This window comes from Nuphar pumila, chromosome 13 (assembly GCF_984573655.1).
Source record: "Nuphar pumila chromosome 13, dmNupPumi1.hap1.1, whole genome shotgun sequence".
Classification (NCBI taxonomy): Eukaryota; Viridiplantae; Streptophyta; class Magnoliopsida; order Nymphaeales; family Nymphaeaceae; genus Nuphar; species Nuphar pumila.
In genome coordinates this window covers 25612418-25631130 of record NC_143261.1, presented here as the reverse complement: position 1 = coordinate 25631130, position 18713 = coordinate 25612418, and the positions used below count along the sequence as shown (strand labels likewise).

Here is an 18713-nt window from a genome sequence, read left to right as displayed (position 1 = left end):
AGTTCCCGTGGAGGTTGGGGGGTCCGATTCCGTTTCCGCGGAAGAGGAAACCGCTGAAGAGGTGCCGCGGCTTCCTCTTCCGTGACATGCAAATAGGGGTGGCAATCGGGTCGGGTTGGCGGGTTGGCGTGTCAGCATACCTCAACCCGAACCCGACCCGTTTATTAAACGGGTCGGCTGTGGCAAACACGAACCCGACCCGTTTAATAAACGGGTAACCCGACACGACCCGCCAACCCATTTAATAAATGGGTTGGGTCGGGTAAACAGGTTTTCAGGTTGGCGGGTTGATGGATCGGGTTGGCAGGTAGGCAGGTTGGCGGGTCGGGTTGGCGGGTTGATGGGTCGGGTTGGCGGGTCGACCCACCCGCCTAACCCGTTTATTAAACGGGTTGGCGGGTTGGCATACCCCCAACCCGAACCCGACCTGTTTAATAAACGGGTTACACGGGTCGACCCGTTTATTAAACGGGTTGGCTTAAGCCCAACCCGAACCCGCCTAAGAGGCGGGTTGGCGGGTCGTGTCAGAAATTGCCACCCCTACATGCAAACGAGCCCTAAATGGGTGTGATAAGTTCAAATTTTAATCCTGATCAGACCAAACCCGGATCCATCAATCTGGTTGGACAATCTTATCAGGACGGTTCTGGCAGCTTCCGAAGAGCAGCTGGCTCCATTCCCATAAAAGAGCTAGGTCTGATCCGTAATCCACTCTGGGTCTTGACATTAAATGTGCAGTGGGTCGTCGACTCGAGTAGGTTAAGCCCATTAGCCCCAGTTGGCACGTTCATGCCTTGTGTAATGGGTGGATTTTTGGACCAGGATCCGAACCATTGGTAGCTGCCAACTTGAGCACCTCGCACGTGAGCGTGAACCTTTCATCTGGACCATCGACCTTGAGAATCTAACCGTCCAGGTCCATCACGATTCTAACAAGCGACGACCCATAATCACCACTGCTTAAAATTCTTTAGGTGGGTCCCACAGTAAAGGGTAAGTTTAGTTATGTTTTTTGAAAACTGAAAATACTGTTTAGAGAAGAGATTCACTTTCAAAATCTCTTATTTTTATCAAGCGATTCACTTTCAAAATATTACGAGGCCACATGAGAAATTGAATTCACTTTTTAAATCTCTTTTGGGGTTGTGTCAAAAAAAGTTTTATGTTGAGTTAGTTTTAAATGAGATTTACTTTCTAAATCTCATGTGATTCCAAATAACATCAGATGCAACCAAACTTAATCTTTTTTCTTGCCACGAGAGTTTAAACGCCACTACGCTTTTATCGTTTCTCTCTGCCCATGAGAAGTGGGTCCCACCATAAAGCTATTATACCATGGTACTTTGAAAATGTGGGTCCCGCACGGTGGCAGTTTCACGAAAGACAAAAGGTACCTCATCATTCATTCATGGTGATGAACGCATCAAACTAGAAGGGTTGGATTCCTTATGTTTCAGATGGGTCCCACAGAAAAATGTTGGGGCCGTTGAAACTCTCGTGATGAATGGCACTTAAGGAGGAATGATGGATGGAAGGCTGAAACAAAAGCACAAACCATGGTGGTTTGAATTCACCAAAGGAGGCTGGGAATTGAGATGAGCCGCTCATGACTTTTACTCATGAAATAGGCTTGTCATGGGTTCATTATTATTAGATATACATATATTTTATATCATAAATTATAAATGATTGAACCGTTATAGTTTGATGCACGGTGGCAGTTTCACGGATGAGTTTAGCTCGAGCTCGGTTCGAATCGACACATGAAACAAGCCAAGTTTGACGAGTCCCTGACCTGATCCGGGTTCGTCTGGCGTATGGTTTGCCAGGTAGTTTGTCCCCCCCCCCCCCCCCCCGCCCGGCCCAAGAATTGTGGGGCCCATCACGGGCCTGCCCTGTCTTGGACACTACATTCAAAAGAGCGCGGGTCCCACTGTATCTTTAATGACAGAAGCAGGTTGGATACGGGTCGGGTCGCGCTTTTCTCGCATCTCTGATACAGTATTAGAATTATACATGATCAAGTATCGTTTTGGATCTAGATCCGATCTAAAACTCATAATAAAATTTGAGACCCAGATCTGCTGAAAATATTCAACGGAGGGATACGTTATTTGCTTTTTCTTTAAATCAGAGGTAGGTAGAACGTATACTATGAATTCCGTATCAAACCCAGATATGTCTACCCGATTAGAAACCGGACCCCACCAAGTTCCAATCCGGACTCTGGTTCGGATACACTTTACCCGTATCCGACATCATGAAACGGATCCGTTTCTCACCTGGTTTGGAACTCCGACGCTGTTCGCTCGATGCCCCTCACACCGGTCATCTCCGCGAAGCGACCAACACGTGTCTACCAGAACGACCGGCGCTAACCGGTCACGCAAAGCCTGCCTACACACGTATGCCTTTTTTGCCAGAGAAGAAAATCCAAAACCACCTCTCTCTCTCTCTCTCTCTCTCGATCTTTTATTTTTGTAATTTTCTTCTCTTCTTCTCTTGGCAATTCTTCCGCTCTGTTCTTTGGCCGGTGGCGGTTGTTTTCCTCTTTTCCGGGCGTGATTCCTGCCGCGGATTGTCGCCGGTGCTTCTGATTCCGGTGGTTTGGGGATGGAGGCGACGCCGGGGGTGGCGATGAACGTCGGCGATTGGTGGGAGGACGTCAACAGTTCCACCGTCTGGCAGACCCGCATCTTCTACACCCTCTCCGCCCTCTACGGCTTCGTTGCTGCCGTGGCTCTCGTAATCTCTCTTTCTCTCGTTATTTTGATCTTCGAGGGTTTTTCTAAAAGAACGTTCTTTGCTCGTGGATTTTTGTTCGTTAGGAATATTCCGATTCATGATTGTAAGGAAAATTAGGGATTAGTTGTTCTATAAGCTCTAGTAACTCGTGAGCTTCGTCTGCTTTTTTTTTTCATTGGTATTTCGTTTTATTTTTGTTTGTTTTGATTAGAATTAGAATTTTCCCGTTCGTTCATTCATGGAAAGGTGATTTGTTTACCCTTACTTTCGTTGTTAGTGGATTTCTCAAATTTTTTAGATGTAGATTTGTGGAATTTCCATGTTTTTGTCTGCCTCGAGTTGCTTCGGTCTTCATTATTGGTGTCCGGCTCGTGCATGTGTGTATTTTTTGGTCAGTTTTGTTTTTGGGTTGTTAATCCTTGGCGTGAGTTTTATTTTTTTCGCGGTCATACGTTGGGATTGTTGAGCTTATTGGTCGTTTATAATCACTTTGTTTATGTATGCTAATTCATTACCCTTCTCTTGCTGCGTAGTTTGGGGTTGCTTACGGGTGAATATTTTTTTGTCACTTTGAAGTTTGAATTTTGGGCCATAAACGCTGGTGTTGCTATGAGCATAACAATGACAATTCAACTTCGGACGAGAACTTGAATTGTTGAATTGGTCTAGGGGTTGTACCCAGAAAAAAAGAAAAAAAAACTATAGAAAATAAATGATTACAAAATTGTTGCAGGATACCTTTTAGGTTTTCATGATACTCAAAATTAAAGTTGCCTTTCGCAATCTTGTGGTGATATTTTGGGTAGATATTTGCATTTCTTGGTGGGGATGGTGTCACAAGAAATTCAGGAAAATATCAAATTAGTGACTGTGTGAACTGTTGCAAGTTTTACAATAATGAAATTTGATATTTTTTTTATTTTCATTTTAGTGCCATCTTGATGCATCTCTAGGATTGTCTGCATGGGTGATTTTATTGAGACAAGGTTTATCATGCTAAATTAAAAATAATTATATGCATAGAGTATAGATCTGTATGCGAGAAGATTGTCCTGTTTTCCTTGGATTTTGATTTGTGGCTCTTTCCCACTTTTTGATCAATGCCTCTGTTCGTGAGCCAAGACAATGTGGCTCTTTTTTTGGTGCTTTATCTTCCTAAGTTTTCCGTTGTATTGAGTGGTGACTTACTGGATCGCAGATACAACTTGTGCGGATTGAATTGAGAGTTCCTGAATATGGATGGACAACCCAGAAGGTTTTCCATTTCTTGAATTTCGTAGTGAATGCAGGTTTGTATGTGATGTTGACCTTTGTCTGTTAGTTGTTAGTATGATATTGCTTCACGAGGATCTTTCTGTTAGTAAAATTGTTTTCCCTTCTTGATGTTATTATATCTGCAGTGAGGTCTGTTGGGTTTGTGTTCCGGCGGGCTGTTCAAAGAATGACACCTGAGGTACCTTTATCTGGTTCTCTTTTTTATCGAAGTTATTATTACTTTGAAGAACTTCTGTCTCTGAAATTTTGCTTTTTTTGTTCTATTGTAAGACTTATTGTTTGTCTCCCCCCCCCCCCCCCCCCCCCCCTTTCTTTCTGCTTGTAGATTCTCCAGCATGTCCTTTTAGATATGCCGGGTCTGGTATTTTTCACGACCTATGCACTATTGGTTCTTTTCTGGGCTGAGATATATTATCAGGTTATTACTCTGTGGATCTTTTTTTTCCTTTCTTGGTTATAGTGTGGAACTTTCTTTTTGAAATAACAACCGTTATGAATTTTTTAGGCACGGGCTGTATCTACGGATGGTCTGAGGCCATCCTTCTTTGCAATCAATGGGGTGATTTACGCAATTCAGGTAAAATAGTTGCACAACCAAAGCATTACTGGGATGTGGATTTTTGAGACGGGGAAATAAATGGAGGAATTTTGTACTTATTTTAGTGTTTGCTTGTAAATGATGGGTGTTGATCACTAAGGAATCTGGTGGAGTGTTATGAAAGTTGAATAGCACATGTTTGTACAGAAGTTGACCGTTTTTAACTGTTGGATGTCACGGTTCTGTGTTATTTTTGGTGTATCTGTTTTTTGTATACTGACTGAGTTTGACTAGAATGCATGTTCGCTTTAATTCTTAAAGATATTGTAACAACGGGGTGAATTTGAGTTTATAATGGATTCACTTATTGTCTGATTAACCAACCAACCGAGGAGCTAAGCATGTCTAGGTGTTGAAGAGACTCTTTGTACACTTCATAAACTGAGATGCAACTTGTATTTTATTTGAAACCCATCAGGCATTGATGCTGATTCACTGAACAAGTTTTTTCTAGGTAAAGGCTGCTTTTGGCATTTCTACCATCTCTTTTACACATATTAGAGTATCAGTGAAACCATTGGGTTCAGAGAGCCATCTTATGATCCATGTAATTTTATTGGATTAACCAATTTATGTTTAATGGATTGTAGAGCAATTATTTTCATAATGTTTGAAGAAAAGTCCTTGCTCTATGTCTGTGATTGGATTAGTGTGGTTGTTTGACTTAATTGGGATATGTATTTATCCCATCAAAGTTAGAAAACATTTTTCCATTGCTCTAGTTCAAAAGTTTCATTTCACATATTATTGAAGTACTCAAAAGGGTTGGCAACAGGCATTCTTAACCAAATGATGCCTTGAGGCATGAAGTTTAAGAAGCTCATATTGATAAAGAAGAATTGCATGTGAGCAATTAAAAGACTGGTAGGATACTTAATAACACATGAAGATGCTTTGTATGTGAAAAGACATGTCCTATACAAAATCTAACATGAAGTTGTAAAAATGTCAAGGCTTAAAATAGATGGTAGATCATTTAAAAACCTTGTGGAAATTGGGGCTTTTATGTCCTACTTATTTCATGAAAAGTGTCTTAGGTGAAGGCATTGGTAGGGGGAACTTATAGAAGCCATGTTGGTTCTTCTTGGGTGATTGTGTTATTTGCCAACTTAGGATGCTTGAATGGTTTGTGTAGTGGTGGCGAGTTGTTTTTTCTCAGTTGGAAGACAATGTTAATTTTGGATTCATAGTTTAATATGAAAGCACTGTTTTGATGCATTTTTATTTGTTATTTACCAATAATAAATAGAAATTCTATTTGTAAATTTATATAATAAACAATAATAAGGGTTTTTAGATGTTCACTGCTTTTAAAAGCAGGTTTGGGGCCTTAGATGACTTCCTGACGGGGTTCTATCTGGGGTTCTATCTGTCATGGGCTTAGAAGTGAAGGCCCCCGTGACGTAGCTTCGGGCAAACACAAACACCGAAGGCAGGCCTTTTGAGCGCACAAACAACGCACAACACACACGCACGAGCGAAAGCAAGAGTACGCGTATGCACAAACACAAAGAGAGCAAAGAGACAAGGATGCAAAAGCTTCTTTATAGATACTTGAGAGCAAAGTACATCAAGAGGGGAAGAGAGGGTCCGAATACACGGGGTTCTTAGGCCGTAAGGCCTTGTGGGGCACTCTAGAGTGCCAAAGAGGTGTATACATCAGAGCAAAAGGTGAAAAACATGGCGGTCCGGAACACGCTCTCCCGCCTAAGTTGGCGCCATCCTCGACGCCAATTGTTCATGGTAGCCTTCTACAAGCTGTCGATGCTGAAACATGTTGTTGACCTTCTCCCAGGTGGCTTCACATTCTGGCAATCCCTTCCACTGCACTAAGTACTTTTTCACTTTCCCTAGATAGTTGTTGGAATGGTTGAGGATGACATCTGACTCTCTGCCTGATACACTGATGGTTGAAGGAGCCCGCTACGGGATCAGAGCACGTTGAGGCATGCTTCGTTGAGGATCTCCTTCATCTTCGTGGAACGACTTCAGGTTGCTTATGTGGAATACCGGATACACTTGAAAGTTTGCTGGCAAGTCCAGCCGGTACGTCAAGTTTTCTAAACGTTTGATAATGCTGAAGGGACCATCATACTTGCGAATAAGGCCTCAGTGGTGGCCCCGAAAGATAACTGTGCGGTCAGGAAAGAGCTTGGCCAATACTTTGTCTCCAACACGAAATTCTGCTGGACGACGCTTCTCATCTGCCCATTTCTTCATGCGCTTGGTTGCCTTGTTTAGATATGCCTTCGCCAACTCTGTCTGATCTTGCCAGTTTTTGACAAACTGGTATGCATAAGGTGCTTTGCCACGTCCTCGCGCAGCAAGGGATTGCGGAGTCTGCGGCTGTTGCCCGGTTGCGACTTCAAATGGACTATGGTCGGATGACTCGCTCTTTTGAAGGTTGTAGTAGAATTGAGCCACATCAAGTAAATCAACCCAATCCCTTTGGTTGGCACTGACAAAGTGTCGCAGGTATTCCTCCGGCATACCATTTATTCTCTCTGTCTGTCCATCGGTTTGGGGGTGGAAACTTGTGTTGAAATGCAAGTTCGTCCCCATTAAGCGAAATACTTCTTGCCAAAACTTGCCAGTGATGCGTGCATCACGATCACTGACGATGCTCTCTGGAATTCCCCAATGCTTGATTACATTCCGCACAAATAACTTTGCAGTATCTGCAACTGAGCAGGTGGCAGGGGCGGGCGCCAAGACAACATACTTCGAGAACCTATCCACAACCACATAAATCGAACTGCAACCTTATGCTTTCGGTAAGCTCACAATGAAGTGAAAGAATCTGAATAGGGCTTCAAGATGAAAGAATCTGAATAGGGCTTCAAGATAGTGCGCCTTCAAGCTTTGGAGAATAGCCTTCAATCTGAAAATACAAAATAAAGAGAAGAGAGGAGAGGGGGGAGAAGAGGAGGATGCCAAATGGAAAGTAGGGCACGTTAAAAGTATCGTGACCCTCTCTTAATAAGATATATATAGGATCTAACACTACTGAACAAAATACATGAAAAATATACAGGATTACAAGTATGCCACCGCCCAAGCATGGGGAAAGCATACGCTCGGATATGGATCCAATATCGGATCCATATCCGATACAAATACAATTCTAACATCCCCCCTCAAGTTGTGCATGAGTTTTCATCATGCCCAACTTGTTCTTCAAATGCCAAAACTGTGATCCAGTGAGTCCTTTGGTGAAAAGATCAGCAACTTGTTCAGAAGTATGTATATATGCAGGGGAGATTTCCTCATCTTCTATTTTCTGACGAATGAAATGTTGATCAATCTCAATGTGCTTGGTACGACTGTGAAGTATGGGATTGAATGAAATTTTAATAGCACTTTGATTGTCAACCAGCATGGAAGATTGAGCAATAGGAAGAGATAATTCCCCAAGGAGGTGACGAAGCCAAGTAGCATCGGCAGTGCCAGCAGCCATGGCCCTATATTCAGCTTCTGTGCTGGATTTTGCAATGGCGCGTTGTCTGCGACTACTCCAACAGACAAGATTAGAATTGAGAAAGACACAATAGCCAGAAACAGATCGGCGTTCATCAAGATCGCTTCCCCAATCAGCATCAGTGTAAGTAGAGATAATATGACCATCCACAGTAGGAGACATGCGTTTATAAGTAAGTCCATCGCCAATAGTCCCCTTGAGATAACGTAAGATACGCTTGACAGCTTCCATATGAGTGTCTGTGGGAGCATGCATAAACTGGGAAACTTGATTGACAGCATATACAATGTCGGGCCGAGTGAATGTCAAATATTGAAGTTTCCCAACAATACTGCGGTAAAGGGTTGGAATAGGATATGCAGGACTGCCATCTGAAACGTTCAACTTTGCATGCAAAACGCTGGGCGTGTTAATGGGCTTACAATCAGACATACCAGAGGATGTGAGAATATCAAGGGCATACTTGTGTTGAGAAAGAGTGAGGGAATCCTCAGTCCTGTCTAATTCAACACCCAAAAAATATCTGAGGTCCCCGAGATCTTTCATTTTGAAGTGTTGTTCTAACACTTCTTTGATTTGGACGATATGAGAGGAAGTATTTCCCGTGAGAACAATGTCATCCACATATATCAATAACCAAGTAGTGATCCCTCCTTTGTGATAGATAAAAAGAGAATGATCAAGAGCACTCTTCTGAAAACCAGCTTCTTGAATGTGAAGGGAGAACCTTTCAAACCATGAACGAGAAGCCTGTTTTAACCCATATAATGACTTGTGCAACTTGCATACCCATAGATTAGAATCATTAGTAGCATATCCTGGTGGCTGTTCTATGTAGACGTCCTCTTTGAGGAAACCATGAAGAAAAGCATTTTTGACATCAAGTTGATGTAATGACCATCCAAAAGTAACAGCAAGAGAGAGAATAACTCGAATGGTACTCATCTTAACAACAGGGCTGAAAGTCTCATCATAATCTTCCCCATGTTGTTGAGTGAAACCTCTAGCCACAAGACGAGCTTTATACCTATCAATACTGCCATCTGGTTTATATTTGATTTTATAAACCCATTTAGACCCAACAACATTCTTATCCCTTGGCCGTGGAACGACTTCCCATGTTTGACATTCATTCAGGGCTTCCATTTCTTCATTCATGGCTTCAATCCAACGGGAATTTTGAGAGGCCTGAGAATAACACTTTGGTTCAGTCTGTTTATGCAAACTGGTCATAAAAAGCTGAAAATCCAAAGTGAAAGTGTTATAGCTTATCCATCTATCCACGGGATGTCTCGCTCGAGTGGACCTTCGTGGATGAGAAGGAACAATGACAGAATCAGTAGTAGAGGCAGGAGTGCGACGAGAATAAACCAAGCCAGAAAATCTATCTAAAGGAGGATCAGCCATCTGAGTATCAGACATGTCTGCTTCAATGTGAGTACTATCCATCTGGGCATCAGACATTTCTGCTTCAATGTGAGTACTGTCAGAAGGGGCTGGAAAAGTGGTCGGTTGAATCCCATCGCCTAAGATATTAGCACATAACCATGGATCATATAGTCTGGACGCTGAATCATGAATAGCCTTGGAAGAAGTGTGAAACTGCAATCTGAGTTCATAAAAAACAACATGTCTTGAAATATGTATACGGCCTGTTAGGGGATTATAGCACCTATAGCCTCGATAATGGTCTGCATAGCCCACAAACTGACACATTATAGCCCGAGCCTGAAGTTTGTTCCGGAGGCTGGAATCAACATGAACATAGCAAATGCATCCAAAAACCCGAAGCTCATCATACTTAGGATGCTCATGATTCAAAAGAAAGAAAGGAGATTTCCCTGCGAGAAGAGCTAAAGGCAATCGATTTATAACATAAACGGCCGTGTGAAATGCCTCAGTCCATAGAGTCATAGGGAGATCAGTGTCATGGAGCATGCTTAAGGCAGTCTCTACAATGTGTCGGTGCTTGCGTTCTGCAATGCCATTTTGCTGTGGTGTGTGTGGACAAGATATTTGTCTAGTGATGCCATGATTTAGCAAGTATTCAGTAAATTCAGATGATAAATATTCACCACCACCATCACATTGAAAATGCACTATGTTGGATGAAAATTTATTTTGGATGAGGGCATGAAATTGGCTAAACAAACGGAACACTTCAGATTTGTGTTTTATGAAGTGTATCCATGTATAGCGAGAAAAAGAATCAACAAAAATGACATAGTATCTACTGCCGGAAGGAGATGAGACAGGAGCTGGTCCCCAAACATCAGAGTAAATTGTTTCAAACAATTTAGAAGCTCTTTTATTGATGGAATTAAAAGGAAGGGCATGACTCTTACAAAGTTGACAGCTTGAGCACATGCCTGACTCACTAACAGGTCTCAGACTGGATTTGTGCAACAATCCATTATTAACAAGGCTAGAAATAAAAGAATGACTACAATGGCCTAATCGATTATGCCAAATGGACGGCATATCTATTTGAGTCAAATTGACTTCATTCGGACTGATAGGAAAAGAAACAGATGAACTGGACTTGGACACTGGAGGAGCTTCTTTGAGGACGTACATGTTGCCTTCACGAATTCCTTCAGCGAATATCGTCTTGGTGAGAGGATCCTTGACAAAAACAGAGGAAGGAGTGAATTCAACTGATGTGGAAGAGTCATCAATGAGTTTAGATACTGAAATAATGTTTTTCTTGACATTAGGGACGACTAAAACATTGTGTAAAGGAAGAGAAGTATGCGGCAAAGAAACATATGCATTACCAATGTGAGTAATTTTGTGGTGAGTGCCATCACCTGTAACTACAGAACCTTTTGCTAAATATGGAGATGCACTAGAGAGTTTACCTGCATCATCAGTCACATGGGCGGCAGCACCAGAATCCACATACCAGACACCATCATCATTTTGCTTGAGATTCAAATTAGAAATAGCTGTCATTAAGAGTTGTTGTGCATCGGGCGTGAATGAGGAGGAAGACGCTCTAGAAATGATAGAGGGGGTTAGCCTGTGATCACGTCGACCTCCCTTAGCTTTGTTCTGAGGATTGTGCCAACATTCAGATTTAACATGTCCTCTCTTGTTGCAATAGAAACATGTAGGGATACGCTTTGGCATGTTAACAAGAGTGCTGCCCTGAGGAGTAGGAAGAATACCCTTTCCTTGTTCGGATGTATGAGCCCAAGTATGTGCACGCTGTCCTGACACACCATGTGTAGAAGTAACTAAAATACTGGGCGAAGTAGAAATGGAAGCATCATGCCTGTGAACTCTACTAGCCTCATGCTGGATCAATTTTGCCTTTAAGTCTTCAAAAGAGGGTAAGACAGGGAGAACCTCCAGAGCAGTGCAAAATATATCAAACTCTGACCCTAGACCACTAAGAGCCTGCTGAACTTTATCCTTGTCTGAAATAGGATGGCCAATAACAGCAAGTTGATCGCTTACATTTTTAATCTCATAGAGATACTCAAGTACAGATCTGGAGCCTCTATTTATGCTTTGAAATTGACGCTTCAATTGAAGATATCTAGCTTCTGAAACTTGAGAGTATGTATTTGCAAGCGTATTCCATAGTTGAAAAGCTGAGATATCATCATCTATACCTGCAAGCACTTCTTCATTGAGGGTAGAAGTAATATAAGCAACTAAAGCCTGATCATGTGCCATCCATACGGCATATGCTGGATTAGGGATATTATCTGTAGCAGTCACCGAACTAGTAGCATCCTTTGTTTCACCCAAAATCAATTCAGGCGGGGCTGGAGTAGAGCCATCAATATGACCATATAGACAATGGCTCTTAATGAAAGGGACTATCTGACGTTTCCACGTCAAATAGTTGGAATGGGTTAACTTTTGGGAGATGAGTTGGGAGAGAAAACTCGAAGAGAGGGTGGACATGATTATGCTGATATAATATTTGCGTTTCCAAAGGTACTCGGCTGAAGGATCAGGCACTCGGCTGAAGGATGAGGATCAGGCACTCGGCTGAAGAATGAAGATCAAACTCAGCAGATCGTGGCCTGGTTGACAGGCGTGATGAAGAAGGCAGACGTAACTCAGCAGTTCGTCGATCGTGGCTGGAGAAGACTCGCTCGTGGCTGGAGAAACAGGCGTCGATCGTGGGTTGCTCTGATACCATGAAAGAATCTGAATAGGGCTTCAAGATGAAAGAATCTGAATAGGGCTTCAAGATAGTGCGCCTTCAAGCTTTGGAGAATAGCCTTCAATCTGAAAATACAAAATAAAGAGAAGAGAGGAGAGGGGGGAGAAGAGGAGGATGCCAAATGGAAAGTAGGTCACGTTAAAAGTATCGTGACCCTCTCTTAATAAGATATATATAGGATCTAACACTACTGAACAAAATACATGAAAAATATACAGGATTACAAGTATGCCACCGCCCAAGCATGGGGAAAGCATACGCTCGGATATGGATCCAATATCGGATCCATATCCGATACAAATACAATTCTAACATGAAGTCCATGGTTATGCACTCCCACGAACGACTTGGCACAGGTAGGGGCTCCAGTAGTCCAGCAGGTCTCTGATTGATGGGCTTGTCTTGTTGGCAAATCAAGCAAGTCCACACATAAGCATCTACGTCATCACGCATCTATGGCCAATAGAATGCACGTTCCAATACTTTCAAGGTCCTCTGTTGCCCTGGGTGACCCACCCAGGTAGTATCGTGGCACTCGTGCATCAAGCGCCTTCTCAAGGTATCTTGTCGCGAAATGTATAGACGATCGCCCACAGCGCGGAGCAAACCATCCTCTAACCAGAATCTCTGCGTCTTTCCTTCATTCACTAATACGATCAATTGTTGAGCCATTGGGTCACTTTTTGAAGCTTCTCACACTTGTTCAAGAAGATCACTCGTCGGTTGGCTCACACTGTCGTTTCAGGCGAGTAAAGCTGCAAGTTCCGCCTTTTGACTCAATGCGTCGGCCACAACATTGGTCTTGCCTGGCTTATACTCGAGGACCATATCAAATTCTGCTAAGAAATCCTGCCAACGCGCTTGCCTAGGACTCGGCTTCTTCTGAGTTTGGAAGTAGCTTGTCGCAATGTTGTCAGTGCGCACAGCGAACTGCGATCCCAAGGGATAGTGTCTCCATGTGCGGAGACAATGCACGACCGCCAACATCTCGTGCTCGTGCACAATATATCGACGTTCAGCGTTGTTCAACTTCCTACTTTCAAATGCGATAGGATGTCCTTCTTGGAGCAACACCCCACCAATAGCAAAATCAGACGCATCGGTCTGCACTTCAAACGGTTGCCGACAGTCAGGCAACTTCAACACTGGCTCCTCCGTCAAGGCATGCTTCAACCCATCAAAAGCTTTCTGACAGGCATCAGACCATAGCCATGGTCTGTCTTTCTTCAACAGATCTGTGAGCGCGACCGCAATCTGAGAGTATTCCTTGATGAAGCATCGATAATAATTTGCAAGCCCCAAGAAGGAGCGCAACTCAGGAACCTTAGAGGGCGGCTCTCATGCTTGAATATCTTCAATCTTTTTATGGTCCATTTTGAGATTGTCTCCTCCCACAATATGCCCCAGAAAATGGACTTGCTTCTGGCCGAATAGGCACTTCTCTCGCTTGACATATAACTCGTGGTCCTTTAGAGTCTGAAACACAATCTGAAGGTGCTGAACATGCTACTCCATCGAGTCGCTATACACCATTATGTCATCCAAGTACACGACGACAAACTTGTCAAGGTGCGGGTAAAAGATTTTATTCACTAAGGTCGAAAAGGTAGTGAGCACGTTTGTCAAGCCAAAGGGCATGACAAGGAATTCGAACGCCCCATATCGCGTTACACAGGTAGTTTTTGGCTCATCCCCCTATGCAACTCTGACTTGCCAGTAGCCAGATCTCAAATTCAACTTAGAGAAGACTCCAAGTTGATCAAACAAGTCCGCGATCAAAGGAAGCGGGTACTTGTTCTTCACCGTCATTTTGTTCACTGCCCTATAGTCGACACACAACTGTTTCGACCCATCATGCTTTGCTTGAAACAGCACGGGCGCTCCAAAGGGAGCTTTGGATGGTTGGATGATCCCCGCTTCGAGCATATAATCCAGTTGTTTGCGTAATTCCTATAGCTCAGGAATCGCCATGTGATAAGGAGTCATTGCAGGTGGTCGTGCACCCAGTACTAATTCAATCTGATGGTCTACCTCACGCCTCGAAAGTAGCTTCTTCGGCATCTAGGCGGGCATAACATTGCCAAACTTCTTAAATACTGGCGCTAAGGCCTTTGGGACAACTGCGGCTTCTTCTGCCTCGCCCGTAACGCGAATTGTGACAAGAAAAGTCTCATCACCGGTTTTCATGCCTCTCTTCAACTGGAGCGCAGCCACCAAGCGCTCACAGGGCTTCCCTGCCATCGCAGTAACCATGCAGGGCTGACTCTCACTCTCAAAGTTGACGACGTTGAGGTGGGGCATCTGCATTGCCTTGTTGCTTCTCAAGAATTCCATCCCGATGATGACTTTAAAATCATCCATAGGTGCAACTGATAATATGATCCTTCCCGACCAGTTATGGATCTGCACTGGTACATCACGAGCGACGCCATAGATGGCCTTAGCCTCCGAATTAACCGCTTTCATGCAACTCTCTTTCTATTCCCACTGTAATCCCAACTGTTCTGCTTCTTCACGCGAGATGAAGTTGTGCGTAGCACCAGTGTCTATCAATGCCTTGGTAAGTCTTCCGTTGAGCAGAAGTTCCAAGTACATCAACTCTTTGCATATTGTCGGTTCCGCAACAATTGTGACCTTTACTGCATTCATCATCTGCATTACGCCAACTGTTGGCGCCTCTGCAGGTTGATCATCTTCCTCACCCTGAACAACATTCGCAGCTCGGGGTACACGGTTATCTCCATTCCCTCAATGATCCCCATGGCAGATACGACAGTCACGACGACGATAATTGCCGCCCTGAAAGTTATTCCAATTTTGGTTATTATTTTGACCATCTTGTCGGTCATGATTCTGCAGGTTTTCCCGGTCAACATTTTGTTCTTGGTCGTTCTTTCGGTTGTTGCGATCATTTCCTTGTTGTCTGCCTTGAATTGCAGGGTCATTCCTATCAAACTCGGCAAGTTTCTCTGCAACCACAAGCGCCTCAGCTAGCGTTGCAGGGTAATGCCGAATGAGTTCTTGGTTTGCCCATCCTTACAGCCCGTTGCCAAAATAGAACAGTCGTTCCTGATCATCCATTCTTTTCATTTTCAGCATTATCGAAGAGAATTTCTCGCCTTGACATAGTCATGCATTGACCCTGTTTGTTTCAATGCCAGCAACCTTTTGCGGGCCATTTTCTCTTGATTTTTGGGTAGAAAATAGTCTCGTATTTCCTTCTGGAGGTCCTCCCACAAGACTATAACAATCAATCCCCGTCAAACATCACCCAAGTGACGTCTCCACCAGAGAGTCGCTTCATCCACAAAGTACATTGTTGCAGTCTGCAGCCTATCTGCGTCCTCCTCTATCCTCGCAGCTTCTAAAAACTGGTTCATCTCGTAAATAAAATTCTCGATATCCTTTGAGTCCCGCGTGCCTTTATACTTTGCGGGCTCAGGTAACCTGTAACGTGTTTTATCCACGTATGTCGCAACGCCGCCAGCCGGGGCAGTTCTCAACTGCTGCTCCAATTGTTCATTATTTCGTCGGACAACATCCAATTCGGCAACCATGATGTTGAACTGACCCAACAAATCATCAAATCTGGTGGAAAAGTCCTCCACCGAGTAGTTAAGTTTAGTGGCAAAACTTTCCATCGAGTCTTTCACTCCCTCTACCGTTGTCTTGATCTCTGCATTGAGATCATTAAAAGCAATACAAGTTCCATTAACCAACTTCTCCATATTGGTCACCGACCCAGTCAGCTCCGCAACATCGCGCGAGATGACTGACACCCGTTCGTCGGCCATGAAATCCTCTTCAGCAGGAACCATACTGCCTGAAGGGGTCATGGCATTCTTCTTTGGTGCCATTGTCACTCCCAATGTCGACAAGGCTCTGGTACCAACTTGTCACGGGCTTAGAAGTGAAGACCCCCATGACGTATCTTTGGACAAACACAAACACCGAAGGCAGGTCTTTTGAGCGCACAAACAACGCACAACACACGCGCACGAGCATAAGCAAGAGTATAGAGCAAAGAGACAAGGATGCAAAAGCTTCTTTATAGATACTTGAGAGCAAAGTACATCAAGAGGGGAAGAGTGGGTCCGAATACACGGGGTTCTTAGGCCGTAAGGCCTTGTGGGGCACTCTAGAGTGCCAAAGAGGTGTATACATCAGAGCAAAAGGTGAAAAACATGGCGGTCCGGAACACTATCATTGTCCCCTTATAAACACACACAACTATGACACAAAGATATGATACCACCTGGCGTGTGACCTTTGTTTATAATTTTGTTGAAAAACAGGACATGAGGACAGATTTTGTACTGAAATATAATTAAAGTTATTAGAAACTTAAAATATTTAAATAATCTTTCTACTTGTGTGGTATGTGTCAACATGTTTGATTTGTGTCACCAAGGACATGCGGCCAAAATAGCATGTCCACTGTCACACGGACTTTCTAACAGGGGCACCACACTCGCGTCGCACCCGCAGCCAGGCGGGTGTAACACTTGGACACAACTTCCTTTGTGTTAGGTGAAGTCCACCACACTGAGGTCCATTTCTATCCAAAAGTAGATTCAGTTAACCCTAATCAAGTCCATTTATATATATATATATATATATATATATATATTATATAAATACATAAATGCACACACACACAATGTTAACTTAAAACTGTTAAAAATTATATATATACCCTCCCTGCACCCAAGTTTATTTAAAGTGCCGCATCTGCACCCGTACCCGCACCTGCACCTATGTGACATAGCATGTCCATGAGAGGGAGAGGGAGAGGGAGAGGGAGAGGGAGAGGGAGAGAGAGTGTCCAATGTTGTGAGACTTGCTAGAAAACTAGATTTCCAGTGAAATGGATGATAAAAGCTAGACCACCCTACAAGAACAACTCCTCTGATGTCCATTTCGTTTTGCGAGCAGTTACTAGCTATGTCACAGGGATTCAGCCAGACAGGTTCCGCACCCGCGTCGACGCGATGCGGGTGCGGCACCGGGTGCATTGACCACACCCAGGGTCATTTTGGTCCAATTTTTTGATTTTTTTTTTAAATTTGCCCTATGAAATGGGTTGTGGAATTAAAAAAAAAAATTTGCTGACAGCTGACCGCGCAGCGGGACCCGCCCCTTGCTGGATTTTGATTTTGATTTTGGCCTTGATAGCTTCTGTCTCTTTAGAGTTGCCTATTCCCTGACGAGGACTTCCAGATTATTCACCTCTCCCCACCCCTTGATGGATCCCTGCAAGTAGTGATGAGAGAATGAAAGGATGGAACAGCCGAAGCGTGGATGCCTGCTAGTTGTTGCTGCTCTTGTTTTATAATTGAGCACTTGTGTCCACAACATCTGACGAGCTTTGTTGGCATCCCATGCTATTCCTGCCTCCAAACAATGAATTCACAGCGTTGGAAAACATACTGTTAACTTGGAAATGACGATCCATCTTCCTCAAAAATTAAAACCAAAATTCAAGAGCCGTTTGAAGTCTTTATCCTTCAACCATCCATATCTTTCTTCGTCAAGTATTTTCTCTCTCCATAATAAATGATAATGGTGGTGGTAGCCTTGGTGGCTATTAGTATTCACTTTTCTCCCGACGAGATGGGTGCTCTAGCCGTAGCCTGGTATAGACCTCTCTTCTCCACATGTCAAATTCAATAAATTTCTTTTGGCTGTCATCTAGAGTCCAGACCGGAGATCTGGGTGCAATTGTATATAAAATGAAATTTGAAGAACCCTAAGCAGTGGAATGGTAGTGGTAGGGGTGGCAATTTCTGACACGACCCGTCAACCCGACCCACCAACCCGCCTCTTAGGTGGGTTCGGGTTGGGCTTAAGCCAACCCGTTTAATAAACGGGTCGACCCGCGTAACCTGTTTATTAAACCGGTCGGGTTCGGGTTGGGGGTATGCCAACCCGCCAACCCGGCTGACCCGTTTAATAAACGGGTTAGGCGGGTGGGTCGACCCGCCAACCCGACCCGACAACCCGCCAACCTGCCTACCTGCCAACCCGATCCGTCAACCCGCGAACCTGAAAACCCGTTTACCCGACCCAACCCATTTATTAAATGGGTTGGCGGGTCGTGTCGGGTTACCCGTTTATTAAACGGGTCGGGTTCGTGTTTGCCACAGCCGACCCGTTTAATAAACGGGTCGGGTTCGGGTTGAGGTATGCTGACCCGCCAACCCGCCAACCCGACCCGATTGCCACCCCTAGGCAGTGGCGGTGGAGCCATAGGCCTTGTGAAGACTCTCTCTCCAACAAACCACATCAAACCTTTCACTTATATTTTTTTTTCGTGAAGACCAAGGAGTTTCAGACATGATTGAATCATGACAGTCAGCAGAACGCAGCAGGCTGGGTCGATCAGATTGCCAATCCTTTTAGTTCATCAATTTTGTCCCGTTGCGCCAAAGTAC

The 18713-nt window shown here is 43.9% G+C and overlaps 1 protein-coding gene across 2 annotated transcripts in view; it reads left to right on the top strand.

The window, feature by feature from the left end:
* The first annotated feature begins 2453 nt into the window (after positions 1–2453).
* Positions 2454–18713, top strand: part of LOC149818138 (tobamovirus multiplication protein 3-like) — a 50122-nt gene continuing 33862 nt past the window's right edge. For both annotated transcript variants that reach the window (XM_089985922.1, XM_089985921.1), the window contains exons 1-5: positions 2454–2745; positions 3944–4034; positions 4146–4198; positions 4346–4438; positions 4526–4597. In XM_089985922.1, coding sequence (XP_089842048.1) covers positions 2614–2745; positions 3944–4034; positions 4146–4198; positions 4346–4438; positions 4526–4597 — 441 coding nt within the window. In that variant the 5' untranslated portion in view covers positions 2454–2613. The remainder of the gene's footprint in view (positions 2746–3943; positions 4035–4145; positions 4199–4345; positions 4439–4525; positions 4598–18713) is intronic.